Here is an 18,822-nt window from a genome sequence, read left to right as displayed (position 1 = left end):
ACGTAATTTAGGGCTTCCATTATGTGTTAGTTTCTGGTCGGATAAGTATTCAACCTTCATTCAGCACCTGGCAGTACTACTCAGGTCATAATGTCTGGTGTGATGTCCACTTTGTGGTATTTTTTTTAGTTCCAGGGTACTTGGCACTAATTTTACAATTGTTGACTTTTTTATTTTGAAAGGAATGTCATAATATTCATCAACTAAATCCATAGATCATTCTTGTAAGATCATTTCCTGTATTTTGAAAAGATTTAAAGTAATATATGATGTGTTTGTGCTGATATTAAGACAATTAACCAGTAGTGCCACAGAAAGCAAAATAGTAGTAAAGGAATGCTGCTTCTCAGCTTCCAGAAACTATGGTCAAAGTACTTTGAAAAAGCAACAAGAAAAAAAGAGCTTCTTTGGACTCTCCCCTTATGGTTATTTACATTCGGTTATCAGTGAGAAAGAGGAAGAAAATTCTAATACTACTTTTCACCTCTAGACAAAAGTCTTGGCAGGGGTTTTCTTGCCCTTCACCTACAAATAGTAGTTCAGACTGATAGAGGAAAATCCAGATATGGTTAAGGTTTAAAGGATGTTCTGGTAACTTTTGTAAGTCCAAGGCAGTTTTTTTCAGTTTCCTTTTGATGTCAGTGAAAAGGGAATACGGAAGTTGTCTTAAAGTTGTTGGCATGTTTTTTGAATTTACTTTTGAGTTAAACTTTTCCTCACATGTTAAGACAGACTTACTCTAATTGGTTAGTTTCTTGAGGCTGGCCATCACACATCTTTTTTCTATTATTCAGGTATATTATCCCTGAAATTACATGCTTGGTTTCTATTTGTTCATCCTTGCTTGCTGGTTCTTGGATCTCTTTCCAGACAGCCAAACACATTATTAATATTCAGGTTGCTTCAGGACATGAGGAATCGAGTGAGCTTGCTAGCAGAGTTCCTGCCAAAGGAAGAATTGGAACTATGGAATTAAGTACATCCTTAAGAGGATGATGATTGTACTGCTCCACTACTTGTGTCTAATGTGTTGATGAGAAAAAAGACTGCTTTGTAGTAGCTAGTGAGTTTAGGAATCATTTGTGACCCAGTATTGCTCAACCCCATAACAGGGTTCAGGAGCTTTGAGGTAGTTTCTGGAGAACTGTGTCATGGGTTTGAGCTGAGCGAATATGGTGGACTGGGACAGATACATTATGAGCAGTTTACTAGACTCATCAAGGAGCAGTTTTTATTTATTTATTTCTTTATTTAATTAATTTAATTTATTTAACTTTATTCCAGTCTTGCTTGCAGATGATGTAATTAAATTGCTTCCACCTGACAGGACACCCTGCTGGAGTGTGAATTGGTGAAAGCAAGCTTTGCAGGTTCAAGGGTTTCAGAGCATCTCTGGAGCAGAGGGAAAATCTGAGGGGGGAAAATGTGCAAGATAATGAAGTTGAACAGAAAAGAATTAAGAGTTTTACAGTTTATCTTAGCATTTATGTTTTCTCAGCTGTGCTGTTAGAGAATTCAGTGCAGTATACTTTGAATGAGAAAGCATTCTTTTATTTTTTGGTAGTAAACATTTCAACTGCAACTGGAAAGTCTCAAGTTAACCCTGAGTGGTGCTGAATGAGGTGTAGTAAGGTAAATTACAAATGGAAATAAATACTGCTTTATCTTGCTTCTTAGTTTTGTGAGCAGTAAGATTGAAATATGGGCCCACAGCATGTGGAAAACGAGAAGTGGTGACTTGCCTGGGGATTCCAGGATGTGTCTGTCAGTTGCAGATTGCCAGCTGAAATCTGCAGCTGTTCATCCCCAAAGTGGGCCTACTTAGTGGCTGTTGAGTAGTGTCCACAGCTGAGGTTTCCTTAAATGCCCACAGAACAAGTCATGTTGTGGAGAAGTCTACATCCAGGTCAGCACTAGCTGCCAAAGCTGCTGTCAGCTTTTAAAGAGGGACTGAAGATGAGTGGAGATTCTCTTTTTTTCTGCTCCTGTGGTTCCTTTTTCCAATTCAATGACTGTAGTGTTAGCCAAGGTACACAGAAGTGTGCTGTTGTTGTTATTGCAGTGCTTAGTTTGCCAGAAATGACTGGAAAACAGTTCATTTCTTCGGGTCATCTGCCTCACTTCCTGGACAGTAGTGCCACAACCCAACTTACAGTAGGTAATTCACATACAGTCTTTGCAACTGTAGTAAGCTAAGGTAGTATGTTGGACAGATGTAGAAACCATGTAGTTTTTCCTGGTTATCAGTGTAAAAATGTGTTTCTAGACTGACTGCTGGTGCTAATCGCTGAGATGACAGAGTATTTCTAAACTCCTTGTGGCTTTACAGCTGTTACATGCTTGTGTGGGAAAGAAGAATATTTACAGATGGTGAAACAGCAAAAGCCAGAGAATTGATTTCCTGAAGCAGCAAGGAAGCTGTAGCAAAATCAGATGTCTGACCTTGTCAAAAAGATAGAATTCCATTTCTGTAACTGCGGGTGTGAATGACTTCAGTCTGCTGTTCTAGGTCTTGGACCTGGAATACTAACAGAGCCATGGGAGGGCAACTTCCTTCCCTGTGCATCGTTTCATAACCAGTAGAATAACCAGAATACACCTTTGTTTTTCTGGAGCATGACGTATTAACCCCCGGAGTGCTTGACAAATCACTTAAATTTATCAAGGCTAGGATCAGGTAGGGACTGAGACATTTCAACCTGCTCATGTTTTCTTTACCTTAACGGGAGAAATGTTGTTGAGGATGTTTGCTGTTTAGGGTTTTTTAATCAATACACCAATTCATATTTTGTCTCTACCTTCTTTTAAAATTTGCTTATCTGTGTGTATGTTATTCGAGCGAAGTCTTCATAGTGTTTTTTTTTTCCTTGTATAGCAGCTGTTAAATACTGGTTTCACTGAGGACTCAAGAACTATATTATAAACATGTGGTATGTGGGAAAGCTTTTTTTAAAAAGTAATCTGAAGTATATCTCCTAGAAAAAGAAGACTTATAAAATTGAGTTTAAAAATTTTTTTTTTTGTTGTTAGACACATCTGAATAGGGAAGAGTATATATATCTTGCTACTACTTTATAAGCTCAGGAAGTTGTGTACAAAATACTTCTGTAACTTTATATCAATGATGTAGCAAACATCCTGATCAGACCCTAAAGGATGGGTTTTCGATTTGATTAAAATTAAAACTAGAAACAAACAAGTTTTACGCTTGCTGTGACCATCTCTGTTGCCAAGCACCAGAATGTGTGTTGTGTCCAGAAAGTCCATCCAGCAGTCAGACCACATGATGCTTGTGTCCAGATGTTAGGACCAGGATCTGTTGTGAAGATCAGAGGCTGAGAGGCACCAGTAGTCAGGTCCTTCTCAAATCTCCTGGGTTGTTCTTAGATTGGTGCCCATGTGCATATCTGGGTTGTCCTGTACCTTTTTAGACCTAACAGACATCAGCGTCCCCATCCTGTCTGAGAGTTCTTTCTAGTCTTTGTCTCCAGTTCTGGATGGCAGTGCAGTTGCTCCTAGGTGGTAGATGCAGTGGGATCCTGGTGACCTACTAATTTATGGGCCATTCTGAGAGTCCTTCCCTTGCTGTGTTCCTTCAGACTGCCTCTGTGCTGATATCTCCCATTCTCCTTTCGCACAAATCTTATCATTTCTGTTGCAGTTCCCTACAGCTGGGTTGGTATTGTTCATCTCTTTGATAAGTACCAGTACTGTTTTTAGTAATAGTGTGTGTGAAAGAAGTGCTACATTTAAAAGTCTTCAGCCTTGCAGAGTATGGTAAGTAAGTTAACTTGATAGTACCCTGAAAAACAGGATCTACTGTTATGCTTGTTCAAATCAGGAGTTCATGGCCTTTATGAAGCTGCATATGCTTTTTGTTAGTTGGGGGGCGAGAGGGGAAGTATCCTGTAAATTGATAAAGAACTGATCTTTAGAGATCAGGCAGATTGCTAGTGTTTTGTCTTATGTAAGTCTTATCTGTGAAGTTTAGAGGATTTAATTTACTTAAATGGGATATATGTGCTATACTTTGGATAATGGAATTGATTTCAAAGTTGTAGAAATGTGCTTGTGTCTATAAGATGGTATACTTGAAGATGACAGTATTTAAAATAAAATCCTTACACACACACACAAAAAAAAACACCAACAAAAACCAAACCAACAACTGTGTGAGTGATATTTTTTTCTTTACTATCACAGTTTCAAAGAACCTTTGAAATGCTAAGAAATGTGTCCAGTAAGTCTGATCTACAGAAAACCTACCAGAAGTTTCGGAAGGATCTGGAAAATCTTGATTACTTGGCATTCAAACGTCAACAGGTAAGAACATGGAAGCTGGGATGGGAGACATAAAGTACTGGGCAGAAGCATTGTAGGTGTGAGAAGAAGCATTTGGTAGGGTTATTGTTCTATCAGTAGGGTTTAATACTTATGTAATGTGATTGTGAAAGTCAGTAGGAAGGGTGGCAATTCCCTTTAATGCATAAGGTGTTGGAATGCGTGGTACTTGATTTCTGAAGATTTCTTTGTCATAGGGCAAGGTAGGTATGGCAGGTAGGTGAGGCTCAGCTGACTATTAAACTTTGCATTAACATAAAATGTTTTTATTAAATGGCATAAAAGTACTGTTTGGATTTTTTTTTTGACTTGGGAAATGAACTTAAATCCACAAAAGTCAATGAAATCAAATGCTAACTGTACATGCAAACCATCAATTATTTTTTTAGAAATGAATTTACAAGGCTAGATTGCACAAAACAGTGTATAGTCTTTCACGCATGCTGGTGAGATCAAGGTTAAATCAAGTTGTTAACATGTATTTAATCTTGGACATACTTTCTGTAAGTTGTGTGATATCTGTGAAATTGTCAGCTCTCATATTATGTCTTAATTTTTGCTTTTTTTGGGGGAAAAATAGGCTTCGTGTCTTGCAGATCATATTGATGAAGTGCACTAATATTTCTGTGTGGGTTGTTTTATTTGATATTTTTCTGAATTCTGTCACTTGGTGTCAGTGTCGTCTAACACTTCACTTGCTTGGAGGCAGATCAGTTCCAGTTGTTTATATCAGGTAATTGATTTGATAGTTTAAAAAATGAGGAAAGGGCTCAGGGACAGATTGTATCTGAACACATGAATATTTGGTTCTTGAATTGGGGAGATCAAGGAGCAATTTGCTTGGGTGAGTTTTGGAATGGTGGGAGCTGTTATTCTGGGAGAAATATAGCATATTTCTTTGTGCCCTTGGACGTGGGGCTGCTGGGATGCAAAAGAGTGTTTCAACTGGCAACTAATGCTAGTTTTATCCTGTAATGTGGGTTTGTTATTTGATCTCATAATTATGTCAAGCATAATAAATGTCACATCTGCAAGGGTTTGGAGTGTGTTTCTGAGCCAGGGAAGTGTAAATTCTGTAATTGCTTCTCAGGCTATCACCACACTTTTATTGGGATTAGCTTTCTCTAGTCTGAATTCTCATTCTTACGTTGCAAAATTCATCATTTTAGTTATATATATCTGGTTCTCTAGCAGACTCTGAACATGCTTCAGTAACATACTTCACCTTCAGCAGGGTGTCTTTTCTCCTGATTTCAGATCTTCACTATTTTTCTTTCCTATCTGTAGTACTTTGAAGCCATTTAGAGAATCTCAACGTTCTTGTTTAATATCAGGTTTTCATACATCTCCTCACGCTATTTCTGACGTCTTTCTGCTCTGTTTCTGTGTTGGCAGAAGCTTTTGCACTTGTAGGTACTAGAGGTGTATTAGCTATAAAATTATTTCCTGCTTTCAGTCACAGAAGATAAGCTTTTTACTAGGCCGTGCATCTTTACAAAATGAAGTACAATGCTATTAAGAAAACAAACTAGGCCAAGGCTGAAATCAGAAAAAGTCTAGAGATGTTCTCTGTATCTCAGTCTGAATTGCATACCTGATCAGTAGCTCTATGGTTTGGCAACTTTTTTGAATAGTAACTGGTTTTGATACTGAGATTTTCATCTCAGTAGAACTTTCCTATCTGCTCAATCTCCAGAATTTGAAAAGCTGCTTCTGTTAGCTATAGAAGACACTTTAAATTGCCTCCTGCTTTGGAAAGAAAGCGATCTCTTTTGAAAAGGTTAAGATTTGCTTTGATTACGTATGGAAAAAGCACAGATCTAGATTGGAACTGAAGCTGTTCTGAGTTTGTGACTTTCATTACTGTGTTAATGGAGTGTACCTTTAAATGATAACCTATGTGCTCTCTTGTTAGATTAACGGTTATTGATAGCCCTACTGGCAAACTGTTGAGTCACTGTAATCTATTTGGAGATGAACAGCAGTTGTATACAATACCAGTATGAATCCATTTGTCAAAAAAATATATATTTGTTTCACTTTATCCAAAAAAGAAAGATGGAAGCAGACAACTATTTCATTCAAAAGCAATGTAATTCTGCAGTGTTGGAAGTTTTCGGATCAGGTGGGAAATTACAACTTTTTTTTAAAAGGATGTTTCAAATGACCCATTTTACCTCTGATTTTTAACTATGGACCAAACTTCTATGAGTGGTAGAAGTATAAAAGATACAAATTTGTTTGGAATGATGGCTTATGTTAAATAATATGTAGCTGGCAAATCTCAGAATGGAGTAGAAGCTCTTGAATTTTCAGATAGCCAACAGATTGCTGACATAAACCTGTTTTCAAAATTGTCAACAGTTCTGTTCTGGCTTTCTTCATACAAAAGCCTCAAGTTTGTTAGCATGTGTTGGTAAATACTCTCAGAGTTTTCAGATTCTAATTTAGTCTGAGTGGATGTATGAGTTGGAATGGTAGTGGTCAGGGTGGCTAACTTCTTTGGTAATTACAGAGGAGGAAAATTGAGGCTTCTTGGAGTCATTCATGTTTCAAGGCTGAGCTGTGTGCATGACACCTAGTGGTGTGCTCAGAAAGCCTGCAGGATGCTCTCTGATTCTTTTGTGACTCAAACACATGAAGTATTGTTACATGTGTATGCTGGATCTAGATGCTGTTGCTGTGGTGAACTCCCACCATATTCAAGTCTGCTCTACTATGCTGCTGCATGTCAGCTTTCCGTTTTACTGTCAGTGGAAGACACATCTCCATCTCTACAGGCTTGCCATATGTTTCCAACAGATGCCTTATTAGCCAAGTCACTTGGAAACATGATTAACTCAGGCCAGGTGAAGATAAAATGCAAATAAAACATTTATACTCAACAGCCAAACATAGGCAGACCTCTTGCAAACGTTGATAAATGATGCAGGTGAAGAAATGAACCAAGCTGTTTGCTGGTTACTGCAGACCCACTCGTAGCCCTGGCACGGGCTTTTGGTTTACATGCCTTTTATTCTCCCCATTCTGGCATTTGTGTGACCCTACACAAATGAGGGGATACTTCAGCGCAAATGAGGAGATACTTCAGCATGCTAAACTGCTTTTTTGTGATCTCATTATTTTGTTACTCACTTGCTTAAATTGACATTCTTTCTCTCTCAGCCCCATCCAGAAGGACATCCCTTTGTCGATCTAACTTCTTGTAGACTTCACTGACAAGACACTTGCTGGCAACTTAGTCTTTCCACACTCTTCTAAGGTTGGGTTGTATCTGCCGAAGAGATCCATTTCATTAGAGAATAACAGTTTATAGCAAGTCTCCCATTTTGAAGTCTTCCAGGAGATCTGTGTCTCAGATTTTTTTTTTTTTCATGTCCAGTTTAGTAATTCTTTTGAATTACAACAGACTTCTCAGTTTCTTGATATTGACTATTGTCTGAAGTTTGACTGAAAGAATAACTGCATACCACAATGAGTAGCAGAATTCTTCTCTTGTCCTGTGACTTACGGAATGTTTCCGGTAAGAGTTAAGTAAACTTTACAATGAGCATTGTTTTGTATCAATCCATGCATTAACATGTCTCTTATACGAATATTTAATTACATGGGAAATTGGATAAAATGGTAAAGCACTTTGGGGTAAGAGGGGACTTTAAGGCATAGATCCCAGCGCTTTTTTTTTCCTTTGGGGTACTGTAGCGGAGCTGTAAATGACACTCTGCAAACACTTTGCAGCAGGCCTGTTTTATACTGTCCTGTTTGCTTCCCATTAATACTTCATTTTGTCCAATGTCTCTGTTACTATCAGTAACAATAGATCTCTGCAACCCAGGTGGTCTGTGGAGACTTTTGAGAGTTACATTAGGAAGACAACAGTATTACTGTTGCTGTCTAATTCACTTTGAGATGGTGGAAAAACTTCTAAAAAATGTCTTATTTTGATGGCATGGGTAGATTTGCACAGGTAAGTTCTATGCAGAATGTACTGAGATTGTGTTGTTTTTTCAAAATGTCTGTAGCTGTAATTGTTTCATTCCTGAATAGTTTCCTGTTCAGGAGAGACAACGTATTCTACGTTTTAGAAAAGTCTAAAGAATAATACAATTTAAAGGGTTCTATAACAATTTCCATGTTTTAACACTTCAAGTTAACAAAAATTCTTTCCTGTGTTCTACCACCTCTGGTAGAAAAGTAATGAGAAGAAGACATAAGCAATCTTGTTTTTCTTATTTATTTGTTTAGACTTCCTTTTCAGAAATAACGTTCCTCCTAAAATCCTGTGTGGTAATTTCCATTAATTATACTTTCTGTTGCTAAGGAAGAATTTATTTGCAGTAAGCTTTGCATGGACTAATGCAAATTTAACAAATGTGCGGCCATGAACACCACTCAAACTTTCTGCTTTGCGAATTAGTATGAACTTCATGAATTATATCTTGCACTTTTGGTATAGATGATAACCTATTGGAGAAAAAGAATAAAATATGAATTTTGTGTGTTGAGGAATGATTAAGAGTGGACTTAGCAACCAGGTAACAAATAGACTTAATAGGCGAGTCTTAGTTGCTGTGTTTATTCTGTTGATCTTTTCCTGTTTCCATGTAAGTAGACAAATTTAAGGAAACATGCAAGCATTTTACAGTAGAAGGACACCGAAAGCGATATTAAATCAAAAAATCTCTGGTCATAGACAGAGAAGTGTAGTACTTGTGAATTCTTGTGGACTGCTGCCAGATATACGGGAATGGAATGGTATCATCAGTGAATCCAAGAGATACGGAAGAGTAAACAGAGGAAAGTATAAATGAAGAGAGGACAAAAAATACAGTGTCAAACTTGATCACAATTGCTATTCACAATTGTTTTCCTTTCTAATTATCCTGGCCAAGGAATGTGATTTGATCTTTAACAGATTTTTTTTTTTTAAGTGTTTGTGAAGATGCATGAAAATCAATGGTATTACTTGTTGGAGATGTTTGAATGCATGTTCATCCCTGTCTTGCAAAGCTCCTGTTAGGATGGAGGATGTTAGAGGGGGAAAAGAAGCAGTGGTGTAGGGGGTTTATGTGGCAAGGTTTTGGTAGCGGGCGCCATTGGGGTGGCTTCTGTGAGAAGGATCTAGAAGCTGCCCCATGTTTGGTAAGGGCCCCACTGCTGACCAGAGCTGAGACAATAAGTGATGTTGTTTTGCGCCTCTGTGAGAGCATATTTAAGACAGGAGAAAAAAAAATGCTGTGCCACACACAGCAGCTGGGAGAGTGAGAGGAGTGAGGAACAGCCTTGCAAGCGCCAAGGTCAGTGAAGAAGGAGGGGGAGAGGTGCTCCAGGCACCGGAGCAGAAGTCCCCTGCGGCCTGTGGTGAGGACCATGGTGAGGCAAGTTGTGCCCCTGCAGCCCATGGAGTACCATGGTGGAGCAGGGTTCCATCCTGCAGCCCGTGGAGGAGACCACGGTGGAGCAGGTGGACCTGCACCAATGGAGACTGCGGCCTGTGGAAGACCCCTGCCGGAGCAGATTCCGGGCCAGACCTGTAGCCCCTGGAGAGGAGACCACGCAGGAGCAGGTGACCTGGCAGGAGCTTCTGCCCATGGGGGATCCAGGTTGGAGCAGTTTGCTCCTGAGGGATGGACCCTGTGGTACGGACCCATATCTGGAGCAGTTCTTGAAGAGCTGTTGCCTGTGGGCAGCCCACGCCGGATCGGTTCGGCAAGGACTGCATCCCGTGGGAGGGACCCCACAGCACAGGGGATGAGAGTGACCGAGAAGGAGTGGCAGAGAAGAAGCGCCATAGACTGACCATAACCCCCATTCCCCTGTTCCCCTGCGCCGCTCGGGGGGGGAGGAGGTGGAAGAGGGTGGATGGGGGGGAAGGTGCTTTTGGTTTCTTTCCTTTGTTTCTCGCTTCTCTAGCTTGTTAGTAATAGGCAATAAATCTTACTATCTCCCTATGCTGAGTCTGTTTTGCCCATCACAATAATTACTGCGTGATCTCCTCATCCTTATCTCAACCCTTGAGCCCTCTCCATCGTATTTTCTCCCCGTTCCTCTTTCAGGAGGGGGAGTGAGAGAGCAGTTGTGGTGGAGCTCGGCCGCCCACCCGAGTAAAACCACCACAAGTGGTAATATGGGGATGATAATGGATGAGAGGGGAGAAAGGAATTGTCTTCATTCTCATAGGTGTTATTCTGAGGCAACTCAGTGTGTCTAAGACAGACACACTGAGTTTTGTACGGATTTTCTTTGTCGATAAGAGCCATTTGCATGGGCATTAGGCAAGTCTAAAGATAACTGTAGATGTCAGCAAAGAACCTGTGATATTAAAACCTAGTGATCAGTGGGGAACACCCAAGCATTTTCTATCCTCCAGCATTTGTGGTCTTAGGACCTGCTTTTGCTGTGTATAGGAAGATTGTGAATGTTTGTTTACTTCCCCCTCCTTCTGTTTGCTTGAATGCCCTCCTCCACTTCTGTAAATCAGTAGAATTATACCGTGTTAGTAGCTTCTACTGTTTTTCTCTATTTTGCTAAACTGTGGCATTCTACCTAGATAGCAAAATACATTCTGTTGGCTGTTCTTATTGGAACAATAGACCTTCTACTTGCGAGTGGAATGCTATATAATTTGTCTCAGAACCAGGCAAGGAAGGACAAACCCTTCTATGTTCAAAAGTCGTCAATCAGATGAAGCATAAATTAGGTTTCCTGTGGTTCAAACACATCTCAGGAACCTATCATTAACATATCTTAAAATGGAAAGAGGTAGCAGAGGAGTATTTTAAAGAATGCATCTTGGCGAGTGTGTTCATCTTTTATGTATCTGATTTTGCCTTATAAAAAATACTTTGTCAATGTAGATTTTACAGTGTATATCTTACAATTTTGTATCATATTTGTTAAAATTTCCATTGACAAAATATGTACATATACAATATATACACATGTATACACTGTTTTTTATAGTCAGCACATTTTGGAAAGAATGTTTTTATTGTTCATGTCAAGATACAGCTAACATATCCCAAGGCAATCCTAAAAATTAAGGTAGGCTGAAAATAACGAGGTCAGTTATTTGATAATGGAAGTTCCTCTGGTTATGGCTGTCTAGTCTGTCTGTAGAAACAAAAACATTCTTTCCAGTTCTGGTAAGTCTTACTTTAAAAGAAAAAAAGGATAAGAGAAGGTTCTTACAACAACAAAAAATTAAAGACGTTAGCTATAATTGAAATAAATGTGATTACCAGAGAAACTACATACAAAACTCATTTACAAGGAAGATGAGTCTGCTTTGACAGGCATAGTACATTTATCACAACACCTGTCTCTGTCATTCAAATAATATTTTTCTCCTTTTGTTTGCTTTCTCCATTGTATCTGCAGTTCTCGTTTTCAGAAAACAATGGTGCTGTAAGCATTAATGAGATTGTAGTCTCCTCCTGTCTTGCCTGCCCCCTCTCCCCTGAAATGGGTGTGCTGTAATATTTTTCAGATGGAATGTTGGAAATGCATCATGAACTCGCCAGGAATCGCTGCCAGCAAGTAAGTGGTCAGCCCTAATCCACAGACCTAGTCCTACTGTATTTATGCCAGACAACTTTAAACCTGGAACTCTGCCAGTAGATAAGGTCCCTGCAGTCAGAAGCTTTCTGCCTTCTCTTTGGAAACTAGATCTTGTTTTACCATATGTCTATATAAGATCTTTAGGGTAAAGATCCTGACCTACTGTATGCATTGCACAATGCCAAGAGCGTCCAGTACTTAAAATAATGCCACTTTTTATAAATGTCGTCATAATACTCTGGACTGTGAATGTCAACAGGCTATGGGCCTGCCAGTTGCCTGGGTTTTCCAAGGCTTTCCCAGGATTTGAAGATTGTTTTTTCATAGTTTTTTTTTTAGCAAAAAGAGCAACTGCTGTCTTGACATTTTTTTTTTGATTCCTTCTCTTTCCCAATTAAAAAGCAGATGCTTATTTTTGTCTTGAGGCATACTTTTCTTCCCCCCCTCAATGTATTCCACTTCCAATTTTCATTACATTGTAATATTCGTAAGTGTTTGGTGTATAAGTAAAGAAGGAGAATATAAAAAAAAAAAGGCAAAAATGAACATAACTGGGTCACAGAGAGCTGCAAACAAGGTGCTAAGCTTAGTTGTGGAGTTCAGAGATGGGCATGAAGAGCAGCAGGATGCACTGTGGAATGTGGCTTGCTCAGGGACAGCGTACTCTGACCCCCAGGTAATGCACCAGTACTGGTGCATTTTACTTTCATTTGAGTTTATCTTATATGGTGCTATCCCTAAATGTGCATTTATAACCCCTGGTATCTCAGCTTTTAGTTGAATGGGTTTTCAGAGCTTGGCTTAGGAATAGGTCCCCATAAGCAGCTGCTGAGATTGGTAGAGCAAAGGGTTGAAGTATTGACATCTGCCTTGCCTGCACTTCAGTTTACATGAGGTATAAAAGCAGAGTTCCTTCCATGTTCCCTGTGGGGCTGGATTGTTGCTGTCTACCAGCCCCCTGCTTTTACTGAATCCTCCAAGATCATGTGGAACACTGCACCGTGCAGTTGTCCTGGCCTTTTGCCTTTCATCCCTGTTCTCATGCAGCTCAGCAAAACGGGTCAGCACTTTTTCCTGAATCCTGTTGTTTCGCTAATGCGCAGGTCCAAGTGGATCCATTATATGTGGGGAACTTCAGTGGTGTTGAAGATGTGCTGTGCACCCTGTAGTATTTTATGTAGCTGGGTATGAGGGAGAAGGGTGAGCTATGAGATGAGATCTATAGTGTTTCAATGTTTTTTGAGTCACTTACTAGGCAGAATGTGACTAGCTGCCCCTGGCCTCCCTGCCTGCAATGGAACTTGAGGGTATTTTGTGTGACACAATTCTAGAGATAGAAATGCAGAAGAATCTATCTGTTAGCAGGAGAAAACTAAGTGTTGTAGGCTACAGAACACAAAATTCAGCCATATAAAACAACAGTGATCTCATGGGCTAGATACTTTGTTGACAATTTTGTGTTGAATTCTAGTTAGCTCTCACAAAGTTCTTACAAAAAACACCCAGTAGTATTTCTTGTTTTCAAACTTTCTTTTTAATGTCTTTTACTCCACATAGCATTAGTGGGAATAAAATCCAAAATGCTGTTTTTTTGGTTCTTAACAGTCAAAGGGGATGAAGATAAATAGATGAACAAACTTAATTGAAAACTGCTAGAGCGCAGGAGATCAAAAGCAACAAAGCACTGAAGCAATGAACTTCATCAGTTATAAAAGACAACTTAAAAATCTTTAAAATCTGGCAGATCAATTCATAGCTTCCAAGTGATTCCCTGTTACTGGTATGTACTAGATGTACTTACAATGAAAGTGGATCTCAAGGCTGACTTAACAAAGACCAGTAATTATTCCCTATAAGACTTCTGTGTTATAAGTACAGTTTATGTAGGTAACATATAAGTATGTTACCATTTTTTTCCTCTGATTTTCACCTCTTAAAAGTAATTTCCAGGTACTATTTGCCAGCACAGTTTCAACGAATACAACTTTGAGCTCAGGCACAGAGGGGTTGCTGATAGTACTTTTTTTTTTTCTCTTTTTTTCCTTCTTTACCAGTCTGTTGCTGGGAAAGCTGCTTAGCCTTGCCAGTAATATGTCAAAGCAAATCTGTTTTGTGCTGTTGAGCTGCCCATAACATACCCATCCAGGTGAGGGAGGAAAATAGACAAAAGAAGAAAAGATACCAAGCAGCATGAGTTTTAATGCTGCCACTGTGAGAACCACCTATTACACATTACTCTCTCCACTCAGTAAATCACTGGTAGTGAAGGCTGTAAGAAAATGAAATATATCAAGGTTCCATCTTATTTCTTGTATGAATGTGGTTGTGCTAAAATGAATGTTCTCACTGTTGAATGAGAAAAACAATCTGAAACCTAGATGTCTGTGAAAATAAAATAGAAATACATTACATTATGGAATGTACAACCAAAAAATCTACTGTCTTCTGAGAATTAATGCATGCCACACAACTCCCCGGTGATCTAACAAATCTATAAATAAGCCAACACTTTTTCTACTGACGAACTGAAAAAACATATTTTTATTGTATACTTTTATTAACGGTTTTAGAGTTGGTCAGGTATTCCATGTTGGAATAATCTGATAGAAGAAAAATGTTCCTTAATCTAAGCTGTTACTTTTTTTGTGGAATTGGTTTTCAAGGGCATCGGACTGATTAAATTCAAGTTAAGACATGAATACTTTGTTTTAGACCATGGCTTTCAGCTGAATTCAGTACAGCTAAATATGTAATACGAGGCAGAGTAAGGGAGCAGAGTATTCAGAACATCAGGAAGTCAGAAGTAGAGGGCAATTAAGCATTTGCTAAGACTCTTTGATCATGCAAGGTGGATTTGCATCACTTGTCTTTTCTTGCTGATGTCAACTAGTCTTTGAAGAAAGTAATGGGCTCTGATAGCTTCTTAACTTCAGAAGAACATTCTGTTTTTAGTAGTAGTCTTGGAAAAATATTCACGACACATGCTGTTCCTTAGACTGAAATCTACCTCGTTACTACAGAAGGCAAAAATGTGGTCCTTTGGTGTTTGTGCAGATATATCATTTTAAGGCAGCTAGTAGAATACTAGCTATAAAAAAAGTGCTCCTTAAAATAATCAGTACATTTGTTCAGTGTTCTAAATGCAACTAAGTGCATTTGTTTGTGAGGAGCTGTATTATACCTTGATTTAGCATGCAGATGTCATTAACTAATTTTGCTTTAATGAGATGAAGTGTATGTAATATCTTCTAGTTGTCGTCTTCTCTGGAAGTGCTGCAAATACTTACTCTCATGCAGGAAGAGTATTTGATGAGGCTTCTCTAAGTTTATAATTATGGGGGAGAAAGTAAATATTAATCATATAAATTGCTGATGAGGGATGAGTGTTGTTTTAGGAAGAGATGAACACAAAATAAAAACAGTTTTTGTTTTTCCACATCATGGAGCATGCAGTGATTAACACCCTGAGTAGGGCAACAATCCACGTGTAAGTTGAAAGAGACAGGAATCACAGTCTTCAGTAAGGTGACTAGACCAGCTGAAGGGAGAAAATTCATATCCAGAAGCATATTGCCAGTGAGAACATAATGCATTTTGGATGAAAATTTTAGTTACTGTCAGATAACTGGCTTCAGCTTTGCTGCTTAACAAGTTTCTGACATACATTTGCACCCATGCCACTATTAGTGTGTTAGCTTTTCCTGTGCTGGCCTGTGGTAGTGCCATTCTGCAAGAGCAATTGTAGGTTATTTGTCTCAGAATGCTTCAGTAATAGAATCAGTGTATTTCTGGTTTGGCTTTTATGGGACAAAGCAATTATTTCTGTGCAGGCCTCTGACGCTCTCAGAATATGAATGGTGCATAGGAGATCACTGTGATAAAGTAGCATGTATGCTTGTTATGGCTTCTTCTATATATGGGTGTTATGGAACCCTTGTTTAGGAGAATACAGGAGAGAAAAAGCTATCTTTTTGTACACAACTTGCATGTTGTGTTTACTTCCAAGGTTTTGGTTTGGCTTTCTCTGTTGCTGTTCCTCTGGAGGTAGAATGGTTAAAAACATTACTGGGTTTGCTTGCCTACTCTGTGATCCACAGAGGTCTGTGTTAGCGTAGACTTCATAGCTACTTGCAGTGACACTTTAATTTATTGAACAGAATATTCTGACTACCCTTGATGTAGTGTAGAAAGTAATATTAATTTGGAAAAAAAGCAAGAACGATATATAAATGTGAGTGATTTGTAACTGGGGGTGCGTGTTAAATGTGTGTGGGCGGGTGATTTGGGGAAAAAGAGTACATGCTTGTATGTTTCAGACTGCATTGTTCTATCAGTGGAGACAGCAAAAGACTAGTACATTTGTGAGTGTAAAGTATTGAAAGTATTGTAAGGGAGGTGGGTGTATCCCAAGTGTTAAGATTAACCTTTTACTTGAATCATTTATGTGCTTGTAAGGAAGTGATAGTGTCTTAATTTTTGAGATTTATGAGTACCTTCAAAGTTGTTATGGTGCTACTTCTTGACACTGAATTTAATTGTCAGATGTTAAACCATTTGTGGCTATTTTTTCAGATTTACCTCAAAATTCGTTGGGACTTAAGCATGCATGTGTCCTGGAACTGGATGACTGAGTATTTTCAAAAGTGATCTCCATACTCAGATAAGCTATATTTGATTTCCTCGCTCTGTAATTTGTGCATATGCATTTCTCTTTGTATTTGGCAATGAGTATCATTTTTTTTCTGAATGTAGAGAAGGTTGTAGGTATCCCTATCTATGATCAACTCTTGTTACCTTTTTGTATGTTGCAGAGTTATGTGCAAACCCTGTGAGGCTTGAAGCAGTAAGTTTACTAACTGATGGTCCTTATTTCCCTGTCAATTAACCCAGCAAGATGTCTACAAGATAGCAGATTCCACAGCATTCCTTGGCTGTTCTTGCATTTCATTGAAAGTTCTTTTTTTTTTAATGTCTAAGCTGAATCCTCCTTCATACATGTAAGTTCACTGCACCTTGTACTTTCTACCATAGATGTAATGGAGAGTTTATTCCTCTTCTCTTTGCAGTATTATCAACATGCCTTCTCTCTGAATTCTTTGCTTTAAAACAACTATGCTCAAAATTGTTCAATCTTCCCTCTTAGATCATGTTTTTGAGACCTTCTGTTATTCCCTGATGCTTAAATAGTTCCGCTCTTTATTAAAGGATGAAGTTTTTCTGATAAGTAGAATGGAAGGATTTCTACTGGTGTCTTCTGTTTAAAACATGATCTGACTTGTATGTGCAATCATCTTTAATATCCTAGAACAACTTTCTATGAAGTTTTGCCTAATTTTGTTTCTAATCATACATTGTGCAGCTGATTGTTCCTGCCTTCATGTAGTGCTGTGTACGCATCCTTACTGAACTGTATCATATCTAAGAGCATCACGTTTATCATTCTTTTGACGTTGAATCCTGTCCTCCAATGTGCTGAGGCCTTTGTCTTCCCGCCAGTGAATCCCTTTCTGTTTTCTTCTGCAATTATACTGAGGCACCCAAAACAGACCCCAGCAGAAATTCATTTGATGCATTCTTCTCTAGCAGCAGTGAATTGCTGGTAACTGCTCTGAAGAAATCTTGATTGTATAGTAATTTCACCTAGTACTTTCTGTACTATTTACCAGAAAGGCACATGAGTGTCAAAAATCTAGTCATATTATGAGACCCTACTAATCCTTTGCCTACAAAGAAATGAGGAAGAAGGAAATCATATGGATTTGGCAAGCCTTGCTCATCCAGAGCAAACCTGTGGTGGCTAGTACGCGTTCCTATGTTTATTTCTAGATGATTAAATAGTGTACTGCATTATCTGTTTTATTTTTTTTTCCTGAAAAAGTGACCATTCTAAATCCTTGATTTTTCTCTTTGAAGAAGGACTAGTCAAATTTGCTCCCTTTGTTTTCCATTATCAGGCAGGTCTTCATGCTCTCTCATGGGGGAACACTGGGAGCTGGGAGCATTGCTAGTTTTGTCATGAACCATTCAGTTCTCTACTATACTAGGATGAAATTCATTCAACCCAACTAAGTCTAATGAAACCTGCTTACTGGAACACATTGCTGTTTATTTTTTAGGTTTTCATCCTGCTTTTACAAGAGTAATAAATGCCATTGTTAATCCAAAGTGCCTTTCAGACACAGTTTTTCTATGTTGGCCAAAATAAAATTTGAGTTTCCCTCTCACTGCTTTCTCTACTTTCTTTATCAAATATTTATGTATTTCAAGAACTTGCTGAACATTTTCCACGGTACTATATTCCCTTCTCCACTGGATAGTTTGAAGCATACATGGTAAGTCCTGTACTTTGGATGCCTCTACACAAAGGAAAGGTTTCCCTTATGTTCTAGGCATGGAGTCACGTTGAGAGATTCCTCTCCCAGCCAGTTCTGTCTTGCAGAACTCCTATATGCAGCAACTTGTTTGCAGATCTAGCTGGGACACAGGACTGCTGGCTTTTAATGTCCTCATTCATGCACCTGTCAAGATTACAATATTGCATAAGCCTTGTGGAAAAACCTCTGCAACACCATGTTTTGTACAATGTTAAGCTTGACAAAGTTTTTATTAAAAAAAAAAAAAAAGACTTTACTAATGGTGCATGAGAAGCAATACTTATATTTGGACTAGGTCTAGGTACTGAATTAAATATCTCTGAAAACAATTAAAAATTGGCCTGAAATCTGAAGTGTTAAAAGGATGCTGTTTCCAAAGACTTGATGACTTTTTTTTACCTGTCTTGTGGATCTACAGCTCAATACATTTTTATTGGTTGAAATCATCACCTGGTAATGTGATGCACAATTCTTAGCTGTAATTGAAAGAGAAAAGATGCCCTAATTTTCTGGGAGGTAATATTTCTCAAATCTTCTACAAAAGAAG

The 18,822-nt window shown here is 38.6% G+C and overlaps 1 protein-coding gene across 11 annotated transcripts in view; it reads left to right on the top strand.

Annotated features, from left to right (window-relative positions):
* Positions 1 to 18,822, top strand: part of CTNNA3 (catenin alpha 3) — a 523,550-nt gene that overhangs the window by 38,495 nt on the left and 466,233 nt on the right. For all 11 annotated transcript variants that reach the window (XR_005821804.1, XR_005821805.1, XM_040564586.1 and 8 more), the window contains exon 5: positions 4,204 to 4,323. Coding sequence is in view for 9 of the 11 variants with exons in the window: in XM_040564586.1 (XP_040420520.1) it covers positions 4,204 to 4,323 (120 nt within the window). In the remaining 2 variants the exon portion in view is untranslated. The remainder of the gene's footprint in view (positions 1 to 4,203; positions 4,324 to 18,822) is intronic.

The sequence above is a fragment of the Cygnus olor genome, chromosome 7 (assembly GCF_009769625.2).
Source record: "Cygnus olor isolate bCygOlo1 chromosome 7, bCygOlo1.pri.v2, whole genome shotgun sequence".
Taxonomy (NCBI): domain Eukaryota; kingdom Metazoa; phylum Chordata; class Aves; order Anseriformes; family Anatidae; genus Cygnus; species Cygnus olor.
Note: the sequence above shows the minus strand (reverse complement) of the source record. Positions and strands in the feature narration are given on the sequence as shown.